General features: G+C 38.0%; 1 protein-coding gene across 3 annotated transcripts in view; it reads right to left on the bottom strand.

The window, feature by feature from the left end:
* The window catches only part of TOGARAM1 (TOG array regulator of axonemal microtubules 1), a gene marked incomplete at both ends in the record, with an annotated part of 68657 nt that overhangs the window by 36506 nt on the left and 10843 nt on the right, over positions 1-21308 (bottom strand). For 2 of the 3 annotated variants that reach the window (XM_080707515.1, XM_080707517.1), the window contains 4 exons: positions 2494-2594; positions 7862-8094; positions 14527-14789; positions 17683-17991. In XM_080707515.1, coding sequence (XP_080563641.1) covers positions 2494-2594; positions 7862-8094; positions 14527-14789; positions 17683-17991 — 906 coding nt within the window. The remainder of the gene's footprint in view (positions 1-2493; positions 2595-7861; positions 8095-14526; positions 14790-17682; positions 17992-21308) is intronic. The other variant, XM_080707516.1, reaches the window with a different exon arrangement.

Raw genomic sequence — 21308 nt, 5'->3', positions numbered from 1 at the left:
TTACCCTAGAAACCCTAGAAATAACTGCTAAAAGTAGAATACTTGTTAAAAGTACAGATTTTTAACCATGAAGATGAATTCATTAGGTATAAGGAAGGGCCCAGAAGATATGTGCTACAATACACCCAAGTGATTCCTAGGATTAGGTAAAGTTAGGGAACACTAAATATTCATATAAAAGTGTGTACCAGCTGAGCGTGGTGGCGCACACTTGTAATCCCAGAATTTGGGAGTCTGAGACAGGAGGATCATGGTTCACAGACAGCCTCAGCTACTTAGTGAGGCCCTTTGCAACTCAGTGAGACTCTGTTTCAAAATAAAAAAAATAGGGCTGGGAGTGTCACTCAGAGGTAGAATGCCCCTGGGTTCTATCCCTAGTACCGTAAAATAAATAAACAAACAAACAAACAAACAAATAAATAAAATAAAACCACTTTTTGTTTATAAAAAGAAGTGTGTACCAATCACTCTATTAAAATTTAAATGACTCTGAAGTCATACAACTAGCATCAGAGGGCAACTAAAACCCAGTTTTTATTTTCCTTGGTGGTGAGGGGATGATACTGGGGATTGAACCCATGGGCATTGTACCTCGAAGCTACACCCCTAGCACTTTTTGTTTTGTTTTGAAACAGGGTCTCAGTAGGTTGTTGAGAGTATTGTTAAATTGCTGAGGTTGTCCTCGAACCTGTGATCCTCCTCTCTCAGTCTCGTAAGTACTGGAATTATAGGCCAGGACATCAAGCTCAAACAAATGTGTTAAGTCTTTTCCAAATGCAAAGACATTTTTCCAAAAGATAAAGAGAGAGAGGTGGGGGGGGGGAGAGAGAGAGAGAGAGAGAGAGAGAGAGAGAGAGAGAGTGAGTGTGTGTGTGTGTGTGTGTGTGTGTGTGTGTGTGTGTGTGTGTGTTAGTTATTAGGGATTGTATCCTGGGAAATTCTAACCTTAGAGGTACAACCCCAGCCTATTTTATTTTATTTATTTCTTTTTTGCAGTACTGGGGATGGAACCCAGGGGGCATTCTACCTCTGAGCCACACCACCAGCCCTATTTTTCATTCTTTATTTTGAAACAGGGTCTCATTGAGTTGCAAAGTAAGTAAGTAACTGAGATTCATTAAGTAACTGAGATTGTCCTCGAATCACAATCCTATCTCAGCTTCCCAAATGCTGGGATTACAAGCATGTGCCACCACACCCAGTTCTACATATTCACTTAAAAATACTTTTTAACTAGTAATAACTAAACAGAAACCAATGATTGATTTAGACAAATGATTATTTTTCTTTCAAAAATACTGCAAAAATATTTAATCCTGACAAAATGACCTTTTAAGGAGTTCAAAGTCTTTAGTCTTAACTGGTAACTACAAAAATTCTAATCTGACATGTATTTGGTATCACATTTTTTTTTTTTTGGGGGGTACTGGGGATGGAACCCATGAGCATTATTCTATCTCCAAGCTACACCCCTAGTCCTATTTTTTATTCTTTATTTTGAAAAAGGGTCTCACTGAAGCTGTACTCCTGTCTCAGCCTCCCAAATGTTGGGATTACAAGCGTGCACCACGACAACCAGCTGCTATCCTTTTTATACCATTTAAAAATTACATTTTTAGCTGGGCGTGGTGGCGCACGCTTGTAATCCCAGCATTTGGGAGGCTGAGACCAGAGGATTGCGGTTCGTGGACAGCCTCAGCTACTTAGTGAGGCCCTCTGCAAGTCAGTGAGACTCGGTTTCAAAATAAAGAATAAAAAAATTGGGCAGGGGGTATAGCTCGGAAGTCAAATACCCCTGGGTTCCATCCCCAGATCCCCCCCCCCCAAAAAAAATTGCATTTTTCCAGCTATACCACTTCTGAGTATCTTTCCAAAGGTACTAAAGTCAGGGAATTACAGTAATATATGCAAATCCATGTTCATAGCACAATTCACAACAGCCAAATTATGGAACCAACCTAAGTGTCCATCAACAAATAATTGGATTACAAAGTTATAGGATATACACACAATGAATTCTGCTCATCTAGAAAGAACAAAATTATGTCATTTGCAGAAAGATGGATGGACCTGGAGAACATTATGTTATGTAAAAGTAGCCAGTCAGAAAAAGTGAAGGGTCATGTTTTCTCTAATAAGCGGAAGCTGGGGACTAATTGGGATACCAGAGAGTCTTTAGATAATGGAGGAGAGGGAAATTCCAGTGGAGTCATAAAGGGGGTCTAGGGAAAAGGGGAGAAGAGAGGAAGAATAAATGAAGGAGTCACTGCCACTGACATTCTATGCATATGTGAGAATACCCACGTCAATCTCAGTACCCTGTGTACGGAAGGGAGGAATGGGGAGGTAGCCAGGAAAAAACCCACCACGTACCATGTGCATCAATGGTATTATCACTTTAAACTGCATTATGATGTGAGACTATAATGTAACAATAAAAGTATATAAAATAAAAATTACATTTAAAAATACATTCATAAAGTAACAAAATACCTGAGCTGGGGCTCTGTTCAGCAATATGAGAGTTTTTATTCTTTGCAGAAGGAAGTCTTGTTGGACAAGGTTTTGATCCAAATGTTGGAAATATGTCAGACCTACAATGAAACAAGGTTATTCCAATAAATTTTTGATTTAGAGCTGTTCAACACTCATATCACACATTCTACATTCTTTTTACCAAGTCACTAAACTTTTACATCACAAGGCAGCAAACAGGTATGAAAAACTACAGATAACTATTTTTTACTGGTAAGCTTAGCTTACCTTTTAAAATTCCAGCCCCCCTTTTTTTTTTTTTTTTTTTTTTTTTGCAGTACTGGGCATAGAACCCAGGCATTTACCTCTGAGCTACACTCCTAGCCCTATTTTTTATTCTTTATTTTGAAACAGGGTCTCACTGAGTTGCAAAGGGCCTCACTAAGTAGCTGAAGCTATCTGCGAACCATGATCCTGTCTCAGCCTCTCAAATGCTGGGATTACAAGTGTGTGCCACCATGCCCGGCTTCATATGTCTAATTCTTAATTATTCATAAGAAGACTGATGCAGAAAATGACTTTCTGGTTTATATTGTATTTGAACTCTAGGTAAGCCTAAAAAACAAAACAAAAAAACCCCAAAAAAACCCTGACCCAAGAGTACATTCTAAAATCAAATTAAATGTCTTAATTATCTAACATACTATCCACTATTACATATAAGACAAAAATAGAGAGTTGACTACATTATAAATAAGAAAGCAGCTGGGCATGGTAGCTCATGCTTGTAATCCCAGTACTTGGGAGGCTGAGACCGGAGGATCACAGGTTCGAGGTCAGACTCAGTGAGTAGCAAGACTCCCAGCAACCTAGAGAGACCTTGTTTCAAAAACAAAAAATAAAAAGCACTGAGGGTATAGCTCAGAGGTAAAATGCTGCTGGGTTTAATTCCTAGTGAAAAAAAAAAAAATTAGGGCTTCGGTATAGCTTGGATGTAGAATGCCCTGAGTTCAATCCCCAGTACTACAAAAGGGGGAAAAAAAAGCAATAGTGACTTCGCAAATGTCACTTTCTTCTTTGCTGTACTTTTCTGATATTATAAAGGCTTATGGATCTTGTTTAATAAAGAAGCCAGTTATTTTATTAAAGAATATTAAATCTGAATATAAGTAAACTTCTCTAAACCAATAAGCATTGTATTATCATTAAATTAAAAGAGATTTATTATAAAGAGATTTTGCAAAGTAGTAGCATTCTCAGTAGTTGGGTAGATATATTTGTCATTGGGCCCAGTAAGAAATCAATGCTGTTACTACTACTACTACTACTACTACTACTACTACTACTACTACTACACTAAAGCCAAGGTATTGAGCTATAAAGGTCAAAGGCAGTCAACATTAAATATTTTGAAAGAGTAATTTCTGTAGTATGTATTACTGGAAATTTACATGTATACTGAGTGTATTTAACTTGGATGGAAGAAAACAGTGCAGTCTTGAAGGTGGTTTTCTACCAGTTAAGGAGAAAAGCTTTGCATCAGATATTAGTGGCTTTCTTTGGCCATGATTATTAAGGCAGGATGTAAGCTGGTCAAGAATAATTGTCCTAAAGCAGTTAAAAATTGGGAATCCTAAATTAATAAAAGGTAATTCAGTTGTTAAATGAGGACCTGCTGAACTCCCTGCTGGCAGTTCAAAATTTGAAGAGAATAACTCTGTAAGACAATATAAAAATACTTAATTCTAGCCAGGCGTGGTGGTACATGCTTGTAATCCCAGCATTCGGGAGGCTGAGACCAAAGGATCGCGGTTCGCGGACAGCCTCAGCTACTTAGTGAGACCTTGTTTCAAATTAAAGAATAAAAAATAGGGCAGGGGGTATAGCTTGGGTTTCAAATTATTTACCTGCTATTGCAACTAATAAAAAATTTCATCTTCATGGAAAAATCAAGAAATATGTCTAGATCTTAAAGTTAAACATATATTTATATGGCTGATATTTTCTTTACTGGGGATGGAACCCAGGACCTCATGTGTGCTGGGCAGGTAATTTACCACTGAGCTAACCCAGCCCCATGTGTCCGATATTTAATGTAAGCAATTAGTAAGCAAGTTTATGCAGTTATTCCAAATTCATTTTATAAATACATTCTATTATTCTACCTAGTAATTACAACAAAGGAATTTTCAGTAAGAAAAATTTCCCAAGTACAAAGTAAGTTGTTATTAAATAGTTAAAAAAGTAGAGGAGAAATTCATGAGATGAGACATATTTCTAAGACTAGGACACAAAAATTCAGTTTAATTCTAATAATTGCTGAAATAAAAAATTAACTTGTATTAAAGACATTAAAACGCCACCTGTCCTTTGATCACACAATTTTTGTCTACATTTGTCAATGTTCCAGTTCACTAAGGTGAAAATATGTGTGTGTGTGTGTGTGTGTGTGTGTGTGTGTGTGTCACTGGGGATTGAACCCAGAGGCATTCTACTTCTGACCCCAGCCCTATTATATTTTTATTTATTTTTATGTGGGTCTGGAGATGGAACTCAGGGGCATTTGACCTCTGAGCTATATCCCCTGCACTATTTTTTATTCTTTATTTTGAAACACGGTCTCACTAAGTTGTGGAGGGCTTCACTAAGTAGTTGAGGCTGTCTGCAAACCGCTATCCTCTAGTCTCAGCCTTCCAAATGCTGGGATTACAAGCGTGCGCCACCAAGCCCAACTGATTTTCAAACAGGGTTTTGCTAAGTTGATGAGAGTCTCACTACTTGCTCCTGAGACTGTCCTCGAATCTGTAATCCTCTGGTCTCAGCCTCTCACTGGAATGTGCTACCACACCTAGCTGAGATGAAAATAATTTTAAATATTTATTTTTAATAACTTTACATAAACAAGGTTCAGGATAAAAATAAAAGGAAAATAAAATTAAGAGACTGAAAACATCAAATGTTAGTAAAATATGAAACAACTATAACTCTCATACATTGCTGAGAGTATAAAATTACACAACCATTTTGGAAAACTGTTTAGCAATTACTTAAGTTAAATATACATCTACTATGCATTAGCAATTCTACTCTGAGGCATATATCCAAAATAAAGGAAGAAGGAATTCCCTTAAATTTTAGGTAGCATCATAATGGTGTCCAGAAATAAAGACAGGATCACTCTTTAAGACTTAACGATCAGAGTAGTAATCTGGGAAAGTTTGTTTAATTGGTATGCTAAAAAAAAATTTCTGTTGTGAGATACCCAGGACTCTAATTCCAGTCCTGTTGCTATAAGTAGAGAGACTCCTGAGCAGGCTATAAGAGCCATGGTGTGGAGTCCTGGGAATCTACAAGATGACAGAAATGCAAGATATAAGAAACAGTATGATAGCAGCTGGGTAGATCTTATCTATATATTAGAGGAAACTAGTGCTGAGTTTAAAATGAAAGCATTAAGAAACCCATTCTTTCAATTCTATCTTCTCAGGTGCTTGGGATGTCATTCAATCTACAGGTTGGAAACAGTATCACCCCAAGTGCCACCTGTCCTTTGATCACACAATTTTTGTGGACTTTTGTCAATGTTCCAGTTCCATGCAGTTGTCTAAGGGCTGTGTACACTTTGTCTCATTTGTCTTGGCAGCAATCCTATGACACAGGTTTTGTTATACCAGTCTGATAGATTTAAAACTGAGGCTGTCAGGTTTATGTAACACAATAAAGGCCAGCAAGTTGTGACTCTAAGCATTGGATTTAAGGGCTCAATGTGCATGGATTCCAAAGATAAGAAAGTAGTTTCTGCCATTCAAACACATAAGGTTTATTGTGAGAAACACTTGCTAAAAAGGACAATAACAAAAGCCAGGTGTGGTGGCGCACACTTGTAATCCCAGCATTTGGGAGGCTGAAACAGGAGGATCACAGTTCGCAGCCAGCCTCAGCTACTTGGTGAACACCTTTGCAACTGAGACCCTGTTTCAAAATATAGAATAAAAAATAGGGCTGAGGGTATAGCTTGAAGGTAGAATGTCCCTAAGTTCCACCCCCAGTACTGCAAAACAAACAAACAAACAAACAAACAAACAAAACAAATAAATAAAATAAAATGGACAATAACAATTAAGTTAAATATTATGACAGTTTTTAGCATGATTAAGTAGGCTGTCTTTTTTTTTCCCATTGGGGATTGAATTCAGCCCTACCTCTGTGTGCTCTATTTTATTTTTATTTTGAAATAGGGTCTTGCTAAGTTGCTGAGGCTAGCCTCAAACCTGTGATCCTCCTGTCTCAGCCTTCCATGTACTGGGATTACAGGCATGCATGGTCATGCCCAGCAATAAATACCTCATTGAGACAAAAATTCCTATGTTTGTGGAAAAAAATATCAAATGAAGGTTGCTTCATGCTGGCAAAAAAAAAAAAAAAAAAAAAAAAAACCCAAACACCCCCCCAAAAAAAATCAATCCAAGCATTACTTGAAATCAAAATAAAATACTTATTTTTAAAAATACTATGCTCATTACAATAGCAACTACTTTTTAAACAATTATTTTAAAATTGTTATTATTTGTCCTTTGAAAATTTGATGTCTACTAATTTCCTAGAGGTTCATAATGCCAAACAACCTTAATTTTATAACAAACTATGTTGGCTTTTAGAGATGAATAACCTAGAAAGCAGAGTTTTATTAAGTAAAAATAATGCTGGTTCCAAAGCAAGGTATGAGTTATAATAAACTATTTTTAAAAAATAAAATAAAAGCAATAATGTAAGTTAACTAGCAAAATAATGATACAGAAAGAAGCTAAAAGACAAAAAAATATTAAAAAGAAAAACCTTAAGCAGGGCGTGGTGGCGCACGCTTGTAATCCCCGCGCTTGGGAGGCGGAGACAGGAGGATCACGCTGGTTCGGAGCCAGCCTCACTGGCTTAAGAGACCCTGTTTCCAAATTAAAAAAAAAAAAAAAAAAAAAAAAAAAAAAAAAAATATATATATATATATATATATATATATATATATATATATATATATAATAGGTCTGGGAGTGTAGCCCGGAGGGAGAAGGGCTTCCAGAAACCCCAGTCCCACAAAAAAAAAAAAAAAAAAAAAAAATCTTAAGAACAACTGGGGCTTTGGAGATAGGATGTGTATTAATTAAGGTGTTCTAGAGTGCAACTGGAATTGTGTTATTTCTTTCCATCCCCAATTCAAATCAAAGCTAAAAAGGAAGGTAATGTATGTAAAATTTCCCACTGTCTTTTAAATGTATTTTAACATTCTAAAAACTAAAAAAAAAACAAAAGGTTTTAAATTTTTCCAAATATAATATCTAGATGACAAAGTAAATAATGGCATTATTTAGTAATAATAAAAAATTTACGATACATTATTCTCTTCCCCTGGGGAGTTGTAGACAGAGAAGAAGTCAAGGATTCTTGGCTGTAAACTCCACTTTCACTGTAGGAGCTGATGTTTGGAGAGGAAGATCGAGATGGGGAGTCGATGGTCAATTCAAGCTTCATTGCAGAATCGGGGCTTTCAATATCAGAAGTACTGCCACTCAGTTTTGCTCTTTTCTTAGCTGCACTATTACGAAGGGACCTCAGGGAGCTCTGCATCTAACAAGAAATAAAAACTTAATGAGATAATGTACATTCTTTACATTAGTAAAAGTTACCTTTAAATTTAAGCTCTAGAGCCGGGCGTGATGGCGCACGCTTGTAATCCCAGCATTTGGGAGGCTGAGACCTGAGGATTGTGGTTTGCGGACAGCCTCAGCTACTTAGTGAGGCCCTCCGCAACTCAGTGAGACCCTGTTTGAAAATAAAGAATAAAAAATTGAGTAGGGGGTGTAGCTCGGAGGTCAAATGCCTCTGGGTTCCATCCCCAGACCCGCAAAAATAAAATAAAATAAATTTAAGCTCTGTTGGTTGGGCATGGTGGCATACACCTGTAAACCTAGTTCTTGAGAGGCTGAGACAGGAGGATCACAGGTTCGAGGACAGTCTCAGCAAGTAGTGAGACTCTCATCAACTTAATGAGACTCTGTTTTCAAATAAATAAATCAGTCTGAGAGAAAAACTCAAAGGTAGAATGCTTCTGGGTTCAATTCTCAATACTACAAAAAAAAATTAATCTCTGTTAACTATACCTAGCTAGTCACTACTCAATATACTACTAACAAGATGTTTGCTAATATATATCTATATAATATAAAAACAAAGATTTCATCACTTGGGTGTTAATAGTCTACTAGGTTGTAGCTCTTTGAAAGGAAAAATCTCAACTATTATTAACTATGATCACCTTAACACTGCTCATAATGACTAAATATATTGCATTTGTTTATTTATTGACTGATTCATGCTGTGGATTGAACCCAAGGGCATTCTACCCCTGAGACACACCCCTGGCCCTATTTTGTATTTTATTTTATGTATTTATTTTTTGTGGTACTGAGAATGGAAACCAGGGGCATTCAACCGCCAAGCTATACCTCCAGCCCTATTTTTTTTCTTTTTTTTTGGTGGTACTGGGGGTGGAACCCAGAGGCTTTCTACCTCCGGGCTATATTCCCAGACCTTTTTTTATATTTTATTTGGAAACAGCGTCTCACTAAGTTGCTGAGAGCCTCACTAAGCAGCTGAGGCTGGCTTCGAACCTGCGCGATCCTCCTGTCTCAGCCTCCCAAGTGCGGGGATTACAAGCGTGCGCCGCCACGCCTGGCTCCAGCCCTATTTTTTATTCTTTATTTTGCAACAGGGTCTCAGTGAGTTGCAAAGGGCCTCAGTAAGTATTTGAGGCTGTCTGTGAACCACAATCCTCCCGTCTCAGCCTCCCAAATGCTGGGATTACAAGAGTGTGGCACCACAACCAGCTTGTATTTTATTTTGAAACAAGGTCTTGCTAAGTTGCAGAGGGCCTTGCTAAATTGCTGAGACTGGCTGAGAACCTGCAATCCTCTTGTGTCAGCCTCAAAAGTACCGGGATGACAGGTATATGCCACTACACCTGGATTAATATACTGTCTTCATTCAACTATTAAATAATGAATCATTGAATCAGATTCATTATTAAATAGTAGATATCAGAATTAAAGTCAGAGAGGTACAGCTCATCTCTGTGTGTCTGCATGTGTATGTGTGAGTGTACTGGGAAATGAACCCAGGGGTATTCTACCTCTGAGCTACACCAGCAACCCCCTCCCCCCCTTTTTTTTTTGCAGTACTAGGGATGGAACCCAGGGACAGTCTACCTCTGAGTGACATCCTCAGCCCTATTATTTTTTTTAATCTTTATTTTGAAACAAGGTCTCACTTAGTTACTCAGTCACTAAGCAGCTAAGGCTGGCTTCAAACTTGCACAATTCTCCTGTCTCAGCCTCTCAAATGCTGGGATTACAAGGGTGCGCCACCACACCCGGCTCACCACCAGCCTTTTTTGTTTTTTGTTTTGAAATATGGTCTTGTTAGGCTGCTAAGAATCTATGTTGTTGAGGCTGGCCTCAAACCTGTGCTCCTCCTGTTTCAGCCTCGAAAGTACTGGGACAACAGGCATGCACCACCACATCCATCATTTTAATCTTAACTCACTGGTGTGTTGATGCAGCTACTCACATATTCGAGGAGAAGGCTAACAAAAAGTAAATAGTTTCCTAAAGTTCAATGTTTACATCATTCAAGTATTTTTAGAAGGGCAGAGTACTAAAAATTCCAGACTAATATAAGCTTCTTTGTTTACATTTCTCTGTGTGTGTGTGTGTGTGTGTGTGTGTGTGTGTGTGTGTGTGTGTGTGTTACTGGGGATTGAGCCCACGGGCATTCTACTTCCGAGCTACACCCTCAGCCATACTTTTTTAACAGGGTCTTTTGAAACAGGGTCTCTATAGGTTGATGAAAGTCTCACTACTTGCTGAGGCTGTCCTCAAGCATGTGATCCTATCTCAGCCTCCCAAGAACTGAGATTACAGGTGTGTGTCACCATGACTGGCTTTACATTTCAATTCATAAAATTAAATGTTGAACCAAAGTTTCTGCCTTCAATTAATGTAAATGTCCATAGATTTGAAGTCTTTACACTTACAAGTTAGGTTCAAAAAAATCTCTTAATGTACTTATGGCAGTGTAGTACAGTGAAAACCATAATGAACAGAAAGCTAAGTGAAATAGTTTGAAATCTAGCTCTATCACTTTGTGTGTGTGTGTGTGGTGGTCGGAATTGAGCCCAAGGACATTCTACCTCTGAGCTTCACACCTACTCCTATTTTATTTGGAAATAGGGTTTTGCTAAGTTGCTGAGAGCCTTGCTAATAAGTTGCTGAGGCTGGTTTTGAGCCTACAATCCTCCTGTGTCAACCTCCAAAGTACTGGGCCTAGGCATGTAAGCTTCACTTGCTTTTTTTTTTTTTTTTTTTTTGGTGGTACTGGGAGTGGAACCCAGGGGCTTTTCTACCTCCGGGCTATACTCCCAGACCTATTTTATACTTTATTTGGAAACAGGGTCTCACTAAGTTGCTGAAAGCCTCACTATGTAGCTGAGGCTGGCTTCGAACCTGTGCGATCCTCCTGTCTCAGCCTCCCAAGCGCTGGGAATACAAGTGTGCACCACCATGCCCAGCAATTTCACTTACTTTTTGATCCTGGGCGAGACACATAACATTTCTGAGCCTCTTCTGTGTACACAAACACACACACACACACACACACACACACACACACACACACACCATAATGGATAGTGCTTTGCTTAACTCAAGGAGATGCTATGAAGAGAAATGAAATAATGAAAAAAATAGGGTTTGATACATTAAATATTATAAAAATGTATCAAGAAGCCAATGTATCATCAAGCGCACCACTGTAATCAGAGTACTACAGAGATTGAGATAGGCACACTGTAGGTTTAAAGACACCTTCAGTAACTTAGAGTGGCCCTCAACAACTTAATGATATCCTGCTTTAAAATAAAGCTGAGTGTGCTGGTGCATGCCTAGAATTCCAGTACTTGGAAGATTGAGACAGGAGAATCACAGGTTCAAGACTAGAATCAGCAACTCAGCGAGACTCTCAACAACTTACCAAGACCCTGTTGCAAAACAAAAAAATTAAACAGAGCATGGTGGCACACATTTGTAATCCCAACATTTGGGAGGCTGAGACAGGAGGATCTGGATTTGAGTACAGCCTCAGCTACTCAGTGAGGCCCTTTGCAACTCAGTGAGATCCTGTTTCAAAATAAAGAATAAAAATATAGGGCTGAGGGTAGAATGCCCCTGGGTTCCATCTCCAGTACTGAAAAAAATAAAGAAAAAAAAAGTTGGGAATGTAGCTCAGAGGTAAAACAACCCTGGGCTCAATCCCCAGGATAAAATAAATAAATTAAATAAATATACTAAATAATAAATAGGGCTATAATTCAGATGTAGAATGTCCCTGGGTTCAATTCCCAGTACTGCAAAAACAAAACAAAACAAAAAACATATCAAGCTGGACATGGTGGCATATTCCTATAACCCTATTACTTGGGAGGCTGAGACAGGAGGCTCACAGGTTCCCCTGGCAGCACAATGAGACCTCGTTTCACATTACAAAGAAAATCAGGCTTGGGTGTAGCTTAGGGGTAGAATGCCCTTGTGCTCAATCTCCAGTACCACTTACTTGCAAAAGTATTGATTTCACTATAAAATGCACGTAGAAAAAAAGTGAAACAAAAAGTTGATTAATATACTTTTTCTTTTATTTTTTGTTCATTTTTTAAGTACCGGGGATCAAACCTAGGGCATTCTACCTCCAAGCTACACCCCCCCAGCCCTTTTTATTTTATTATTTGGAAACAGGGTCTAAGTTTCTGAAAGGCTAAGTTGCTGATGGTGGCTTTGAACCTGGATCTTTCTATTTTAGCCTTCCAAGTACTAGGATTACAAGCATATGCCACTTGGCATATACTTTCTTTTATGACATAAAAATACAATTCTTAGCCTGGTGTGGTGGCAAATGCCTGGGACCCTAGTTCTTGGGAGGCTGAGACAGGTTAGCAAGATCTTGTTTCAAAAAAATGTTTTTTGGTACTAAGGATGGAACTTAGGGGCATTCTACAGCTGAGCTACACCTCCAGCCCTATTTTTTTATTCTTGATTTTGAAACAAGGTCTCACAAAGTTGTGGAAGGCCTCAATAAGTAGCTAAGGCTTCCTGGAACTATGATCCTCCTGCCTTAGCCTCCCAAGTACTGGGATTACAAAGGTGCGCTACCACTCCTGGCTTCAAAATAAATTTTAAAAGGACTGAGAGTGTAGCTTGGAGGTAGAGTGCTCCTAGGTTCAATCATGAGGAGAGAAGGAAGGAAAAAAGGAGAAAAGAAAAGGAGGGTGGGAGGGAAAGCAGGAAGAAGAGGGGAAGGTAGGGAGAAGACATCTACCAAAATAGTTCTCTGGCCAGTCATGGTGATGAATGCCTGTCATCCTTGTACTTTGGAGGCTAAGACAAGAGGACTGCAGGTTCAAGGCTAGTTTCAGCAACTTAGCAAGAATCTCAGTAACTTAGCAAGATACTGTTTCAAATTAAAATAAGATAGGACAGGTGATATAGCTTGGAGGTAGTGTTCCTAGGTTCAATTCCCAATACCAAACCAAACCAAAGAACCAACTGAACAAACAAAAAAAATAGTACTATGAATTCAAATAAAATAAAGCAACCACATTTATTCTATGACATAATTAGTATGCAAAGTTTTCATTTTTATGTATATTTATAGTATAAATAAAATGTTACTGGATTAAAGATGAGTATATAACATCATCTCAATATTATCATGATTAAAACATTTGCAAATATGCTCAAAGTTCAGGCTCAAGAATGATCACTGCAGTACTGTTTGTAATAGCAAAAGACTAGTAATAGGGCAAAAGCAATTGTTTGACTATACTATAAATAACAATATATTGATATAAAAACCTCCAAAACATAAAACAGAAATTAATAGTATTTCTTTTGGTGAAGGAAAGGAAAACTGGATGGGAGGGAACTATGTTTCATTTTATATATATATTGTTTTTTTAATTTATCTTTTTGGTGGAACTGGGGTTCCTGGAAACCCTCTACCTCCGGGCTACACTCCCAGACCTATTTTTGTTTTATATATATTTTTATATATATATAAAGGCTGGCTTCGAACCTGCGCGATCCTCCTGTCTCTGCCTCCCAAGTGCAGGGATTACAAGCGTGCACCACCATGCCCGGCATTATATATTTTTAAAATAGAGCCAGGCATGGTGGCACTTGCTTGTAATCCCAGCATTTGGGAGGCTGAGTTAGGAGGATTGTGGTTTGTGGCCAGCCTCAGCTATTTAGTGGAGGCCCTTTGCAACTCAGTGAGGCCCTGTTTCAAAATAAAGAATAAAAAATCCGTCTGGGAGTGTAGTTCAGAGGTAAAATGCCCTTGGGTTCAATCCTCAGTAACACACACACAGACATACACACACACACACACAGACACAGACACAGACACACACACACACACACACAATAATTAATAAAAATAAAAAATAGAGAACAAATTGTTCATTGGGAGTAGCTATTACCCTGAGTTATTGCTATAATTTCAATTTTAAAATAAATAAGGCATGCATAGAAAAGTACTGGTAGGAAACACGTTCTGTGCTACATTAAATTATCCTGGGTAGCAGAATTTGGTGTAGTGACTTTCCTTCCTAATAAGTCACTCTATCATGAGTTTTTCTAATGAGGATGAAGTATTTTTATAAATGAACATTACCAGAGCCAGACATTACGGTGCACGCTTATAATCCCGAACTTGAGAAGCCACCTCAGCAATTTACTGAGGCTTTCAGCAACCTAATGAGACTGTTTTTTAAATAAACCCTGTTTCTAAATAAGACCGAAAAAAGTCAGACTAAAAGTGTAGTTTGGAGGTAGAATGTCCCCCCGAAACATTATGAGATAAAAAGCAATTCATTTTTCCTTAAATAACAATTGTAACACAACAGAAAATTATAAAGATATTTAAATTATTAAAATGGTATATGGTTCTAACCTCTTCTTGATCCAAATCTTTATCTTTGAAATTTAATTCCGAAAGATCAATAGTAAGACTGTCTTTCTCATTCTTCCAAATATCATCAGGCTCTTTCTTTTTGTGTCCCACTGTGGTTAAATCAGCTTTATCAGGCAAAAGGCTTATTCCCCTCGGTATGGGAGGGACAGGCTTTATCCCATTTAGGCCTCGTCGGGAAGATGGTGATCTCACCAAGGCAGGTGTAAGTTGAACTGCAGTAGATTTTTCTGAAGAATTTTCTCCTGCAGGAAAAGTACATATTTTACTATTTCTTTTTAACAGAAAAGATGAAGTTATAAGCACAAATGTTTGGAATACAGTGTTTTAAAATAAAAAGGCACATTATCTTTCATTAGGAATAAAGATCATGATTTAAAATGAGATGAAATAAAAATATCAGTATCCTTTAATGAATATAACAAAAATGAGCCATCTGAAATCCTTTCATATTTTACATAATATACATATAAATACCAAATTAAGTTATCTGTCATCATGTACATTATCACAACTAATATTTATGTTATGATAAAGTCTGAAATAAGTTAGAATAGCCAATTTTCTAGTTTGATTTAATTATATAATTTACAGTTGAATGACTAATATATGTGAAGCAATAACACTGGAGGAAACAAGCTGAATAAAGACTCAGCAGTTGTGTGTGTGTGTGTGTGTGTGTAAGTGGTACTAGGGAATCAAACTCAGGGCCTCGTGCATTCTATGTAAGTCCTCTGCCACTGAACTACACTCCTAAACCAAAGCCTTTTTTTGTTTTTTGGTGGTACTGGGGATAGAACAGAACAGCATTCTACCTCCGAGCTATACCCCCAGCCCTATTTTTTATTCCTTATTTTGGAACAGGGTCTCACTGAATTGCAGAGAGCTACACTAAGTAGCTGAGGCTGTCCACAAACTGCGATCTTCCGGTCTCAGCCTTACAAATGCTGGGATTATAAGTGTGCGCCACCATGCCCAGCTACAGCCTTAGCTTTTAATACAGTATTTAGTTTTGTTGGGAAGACAAAGAAATTAATAGAACAGAATGAAGTAGTTTAGTAGAAAGATAAAGTAGGATACAACTGACTGAATATGCAATAAACTGGCTTTATGGTTATAAATTAGAACATTAGTGTTGTAAAGGTGGAACACCTTACCTCAAGTGGCTGGAAAAGAAAAACATGTGGAATATATGGAATGCTTGGAATAGATATTTTTGAGACTGGATTTACCTCAAATGAATTTATAACCTAACTTCATGATTTTGTAGTAGATATTATTAAGAAAGAATATTTTAGCTGGGCATAGTGGCATACGCTTATAATCCCAGTTCTTAGGAGGCTGAGACAGGATTGAGGTTCACAGCCAGCCTCAGCTACTTAGTGAGACCCTCCACAACTTAGTGTGACTTTATTTCAAAATGAATAAAATACAGCTAGATGTGTAGCTTGGAGGTAGAATACACCTGGGTTCTACCTCCAGTACCAAACACACAAAAGGAATGAAATAAATTTTTAGTTTATAATAATGGACAACAAACCTTCAAAATAATTTGAGCACATAAGCCGGGCATGGTCACACTTTATTTTTTATTTTTTTGCTGGTACTGGGGTTCCTGGAAACCCTTCTACCTCTGGGCTACACTCCCAGACTTATTTTTTATATTTTTTTATTTGGAAACAGGGTCTTCTAAGCCAGCGAGACTGGCTTCGAACCTGCATGACCCTCCTGTCTCTGCCTCCCAAGTGCAGGGATTACAAGCATGTGCCACCACGCCCAGCTTCATGCACACTTGTAATCCTAGCATTTGGAAGGCTGAGACAGGAGGATCGTGGTTCGCGGACAGCCTCAGCTACTTAGTGAGGCCCTTTGCAACTCTGTGAGACCCTGTTTCAAAATAAAGAATAAAAAATAAAAAATAAAAAATAAAAAAAGAATAAAAACAGGACTGGGGGCGTAGCTAGGAGGTAGAATGCCCCTGGGTTCCATCCTCAGTACTACAAAAAAGATAAAAAAAAAAAATTGAGTATATAATAAACATTCAATAAATGCTAAATATGTGAATGATAATAATTAATTGTGATAACTTTGTGAGTGACATATTTGTAATGCTAAAATTTGTTAGGTTCCTAGGCAATATATGCCGTTCACATCCATTATAAAGCATTACTAGCTGGACATGGAGGTGCATGACTGTGATTCAAGTACTTGGAAGACTGAGATAGGAAGGAGGACTGCAGGTTGTAGGACAGCCTCAGCAACTTATTGGAACCCTGGTTCAAAATAAAAAAATAGAACTGGGTATAGAGGTGCACACCTGTAATCCCAGTACTTGGGAGGTTGAGCCAGGAGGATCACAAGTTGAAGACAGCCTCAGCAAGTAGTGACTCCCATCAACCTAATGAGACACTGTTTCAAAATAAAAATAAAATAGGGCTAGGGGTGTAGCTCAGAGGTAGAATGCCTCTGGGTTCAATCGTGTGTGTGTGTGTGTGTGTGTGTGTGTGTGTGTGTGTGTGTGTGTGTATGTTATTGTATCACGTGTGCAATATAAGAAATGATCAGCCTATAATCAGTGTATAATCAGTACTTGGAAGGCTAACAAAGGAGGATTGTAGGTCTGAGGTGGTTAACCTGCAAAATCTTAGTGAGACCCTATTTGAAAATAAAAAATAAAATTGGGTTAGGGGTGTATTTCAGAGGTAGAACATCCTGGGTTCAATACCAAGTGCTACAACATGCACACAAAAAAATGATCATTTCAACTAAGTTTTATATTATTACATTTGCTTTATTAAATACACTGGTGGTGGGCATGGTGGCTCATGTGCATATGTGTATAATTCCTGCACTTGGGAATCTGAGACAGGAGGATCATAAGATTCAAGGCTAGTCTCAGCAATTTAGTGAGACCCTCAGCAACTTCCTTGTTTCAAAAAATTAAAAAAAAAAAAGAGCTAGAACTGTGGCTTAGAGATAGAATGCCTCTCTGTTCAAACCCCAGTGCCAAAATACACTGTTATATATTTTCCTATTTAGTTCCAAGAAATAAAATGTAATTTATGAGTTTTTAAAGATCAAACAATCTTATATATTAACTCCAAGTACTAATTCAAACACACAAAGTATTTTATTTACCATCATTTCTACCTGTAGGGTCAGATGACTTTTGGCTGACAATCTTTTTCTGTGGACTTGGCTTTGACAATCCTTCAAAGCTTTTAAGAGGCCAGGAATTAGAGAAGTTAACGGAATTTTCTTGAGACTTCTTTGGAGATACAGTAAGAAGAGATGTGTGCTTTGGACTAGTTCGAGGTGATGAGAGAGGATAGGATGGAAGAGTGAAGGATCCTGGACTGGCATTTGGACCAGAGTATGATGAGTTACGCTCTGCTTGACCTCCAAATGTTTGCTGTGTCATACTGCCAAAATTTAGGCTGGAATATACTATAATAAAATAAAATATGTAATTTATATACACACTTCTCAGAGTTTAAAGCTTCTTTTCCTTTTCACATCCAGATTTTCATCCCATTTTGTATTTGATTTATAAAGGTCTAGTTTGTATTCAAGTATTTTGTATCTTCTAAATCCCCAACTTCTTTGTCCTATTAAAACTGTCTAACATTTGTAGATTGTTCCTTCTAATTATGTCAACATACACTCATACACACACTCTGGAAGTTTTCTTTCAGAGAGTTTTTCACACTCTGAAACTCTTCATTTTCTCATTATAAGAATACTCACAGCTGGGTGTGGTGGCGCACACTTGTAATCCCAGTGCTTGGGAGGCTGAGAAGCCAGCCTCAACTACTAGTGAGGCTCTCAGCAACTTGGTGAGACCCTGTTTCCAAACAAAATATAAAATAGGTCTGGAATGTAGCCCAGAGGTAGAAAGCCCCGGGTTCCATCCCCAGTAACACACATACACACACACACACACACACACACACACACACACACACACACACAGAATACTCACAGGCCACACATGGTGATACATGTCTATAATACCAGTACTTGGGCAGCTGAGACAAGAGGATCACAGTCTCAAGGCCAGCCTCAGCAACTCAGAGAGATCCTGTTTATAAAGAATAAAATAGGGTTAGGGATGTAGCTCAGAACGACTCAAGCTGGGTGTGGCGGTGCATGCTTGTAATCCCAGTACTTGGGATGTTGAGCCAGGATGATTCGGGGCTAACTTCAGCTACTTAGTGAGATCCTCTGCTTAGTGAGACCCTGTTTCAAAATAAAAAATAAACCAGGCATGGTAAGGCACACTTGTAATCTGAGCATTTGAGAGGTTGAGATGGAAGGATCTCAGTTTCCGGCCAGCCTCAGCTACTTAGTGAGGCCCTTTGCAACTCAGTGAGACCCTGTTTCAAATGAAAGAATAAAAAATATGAGCTATTTAGTGTATATTTCCCATAGTAAGTCCTATTCATTTATATTTATAGTAACTTTTGATATATTTGGTTTATTTCTACCATCCTATTTTGTGCCTTTTTAAATTACATTTTTCTTGCTTTTAATTATTTTTCCTTTTTATTCCTCAACTAAAATGAACATCTAGTTGCAATCTTTGAGGGGTACCCTTACATTTTCTTTTAACATTTAAAAAAGATTTTCAGCCGGGCGTGGTGGCACACGCTTGTAATCCCCGCGCTTGGGAGGCAGAGACAGGAGGATCGCGCAGGTTCGAAGCCAGCCGCGCGCGCTGGCTTAGGAGACCCTGTTTCCAAACAAAAATGTAAAAGTAGGTCTGGGAGTGTAGCCCGGAGGTAGAAGGGCTTCCAGGAACCCCAGTACCACCAAAAAAAAAAAAAAAAAAAAAAAAAAGATTTTCCATGACAAAAGACCTAACATATGTACTACAAATAAAACAAAAATTTTTGGAAAACTCAATGTTTGTATAAATTATTTATTTATTCATTTATTTTTGCAGGTTTGGGGATGGAACCCAGGGGCATTTGACCTCCGAGATACACCCCTGCCCTATTTTTTTTATTCTTTATTTTGAAACCAGGTTTCACTGAGTTGCAGAGGGCCTCACTAAGTAGCTGAGGCTGTCCGCGAACTGCAATCCTCAGGTCTCAGCCTCCCGAATGCTGGGATTACACATGTGCACCACCACACCCGGCTAAATTATTTATTTTTAATTCATATCTGACATAGTTTAGACCTCTATTTCTTTCTTGTTTGCATGGAAATAGAAACTTAAGAAGTTACAGATTTATATATAAAATAAAAAATTTCAGTTTCTCTATTTCAGGTATAGTGCTCTATTAATAAGTTCTGATGCTTTTATTGCAGTGTTTCTCTAGAGATTTAGAAATACTTCTTAGAAAGAAATCAAACATCAGGTCTTTTTAATGCTTATAAACAGACCCAGTACTATGTAATATACACCAACATTTCCAACACTCAATCTGGATCATTCCAACATTTGAAATTGGAATGGGAACATTTATACAGTTTTACATTCATAGCCTAGGTCATTCAGAGATCCTATGGAAACATTAGCTGAGATGTGGTGGTCCTGACAAAATTTTAAATATATGTTCAGGCCGGGCGTGGTGCGCACGCTTGTAACCCCAGCATTTGGGAGGCTGACACAGGAGGATCACGGTTCGCAGGCAGCCTCAGCTACTTAGTGAGGGCCTCTGCTACTCAGTGAGACCCTGTTTCAGAATAATAAAAAATAGCACTGGCGGGTGTAGCTCAGAGGTAGAATGCCCCTGGGCTCTATCCCCAGACTTGCAAAAATAAAATAAAAAATATATATTTAATATATTTTAAATATATATTCAACTATTAAGTTAAATTCCATTAACTTTATTTTATTTTACTATGTTTTTATTGGTGCATTGTAGTCATACATCTTAATGGGGTACATGATGGTAGAGGCATACAAGCATGCCACTATTTTGCCTTTCCTCACTTCCCACCCCATTCTTTTCCCCCTCAAATTCCATTAACTTTAGATGAACCTTATATTCCTTTATAATTGTTGCTCTAATATATTGTATGGTTTGAATTTATAATGTCCCCTGAGACTTGATGGAGAGTAGGTAGTTACGTTGGAGGTAGAATTTGGCTGAGGAGGATAGGAGGAATTCCTTGGGGGTGTGGCCTTGGGATTATATATGGTTCCTGCTCTCCGTGGGCTCTCTCTGCTTCTGTCCTCTGTGATGTGAAAGGTGGAGCTCTGTGCTCTGTCCCTCTCTCTGCTTCCCATTGCCATGCCCTGAGCTCTGCAGACCTGGCCTTACATGGACTAAACCCTGAATCTCCAAAACTGTGAACAAAAAAATCTTCCTCCCTCTAAGTTATATGATCAGTTATTGTGGATTATGGCAGTCAGAATGTTGACTGAGCCATATATATTCTGAGAGATTATAGAAAAATAGCCACTATACAGACCTGATTAAAAACTAAGAGTGGAGGCAGTTTTCCAAGGTAATGTTCAGAGGCAGCCTAAACAGGAACAACCTAAGCAACACTGCAAATTCTCTGCTTCTACTAATAATAAGTTCTATTGACATTAAAGAGTTACCATCTAGGAAATACCCATAGCATTAAGAAAGATGACCTAATTTATTATCATGTGAGTAACACCTCAGAGAACAACTTAAAGGAGTCATATGGTCTTTTGGAGTGGGTGGAGAAGAGAGTAGTTAAAATGTAAGTTCTGTATTAACCAATTCTTTTTTACTGATTTCAAATGATCATTACCTATCAACAAATATAGAAGTATATCCCTA

This window comes from Muscardinus avellanarius (assembly GCF_963383645.1).
Source record: "Muscardinus avellanarius genome assembly, chromosome: 12".
Classification (NCBI taxonomy): Eukaryota; Metazoa; Chordata; class Mammalia; order Rodentia; family Gliridae; genus Muscardinus; species Muscardinus avellanarius.
This window is presented reverse-complemented; position numbering and strand designations above follow the sequence as displayed.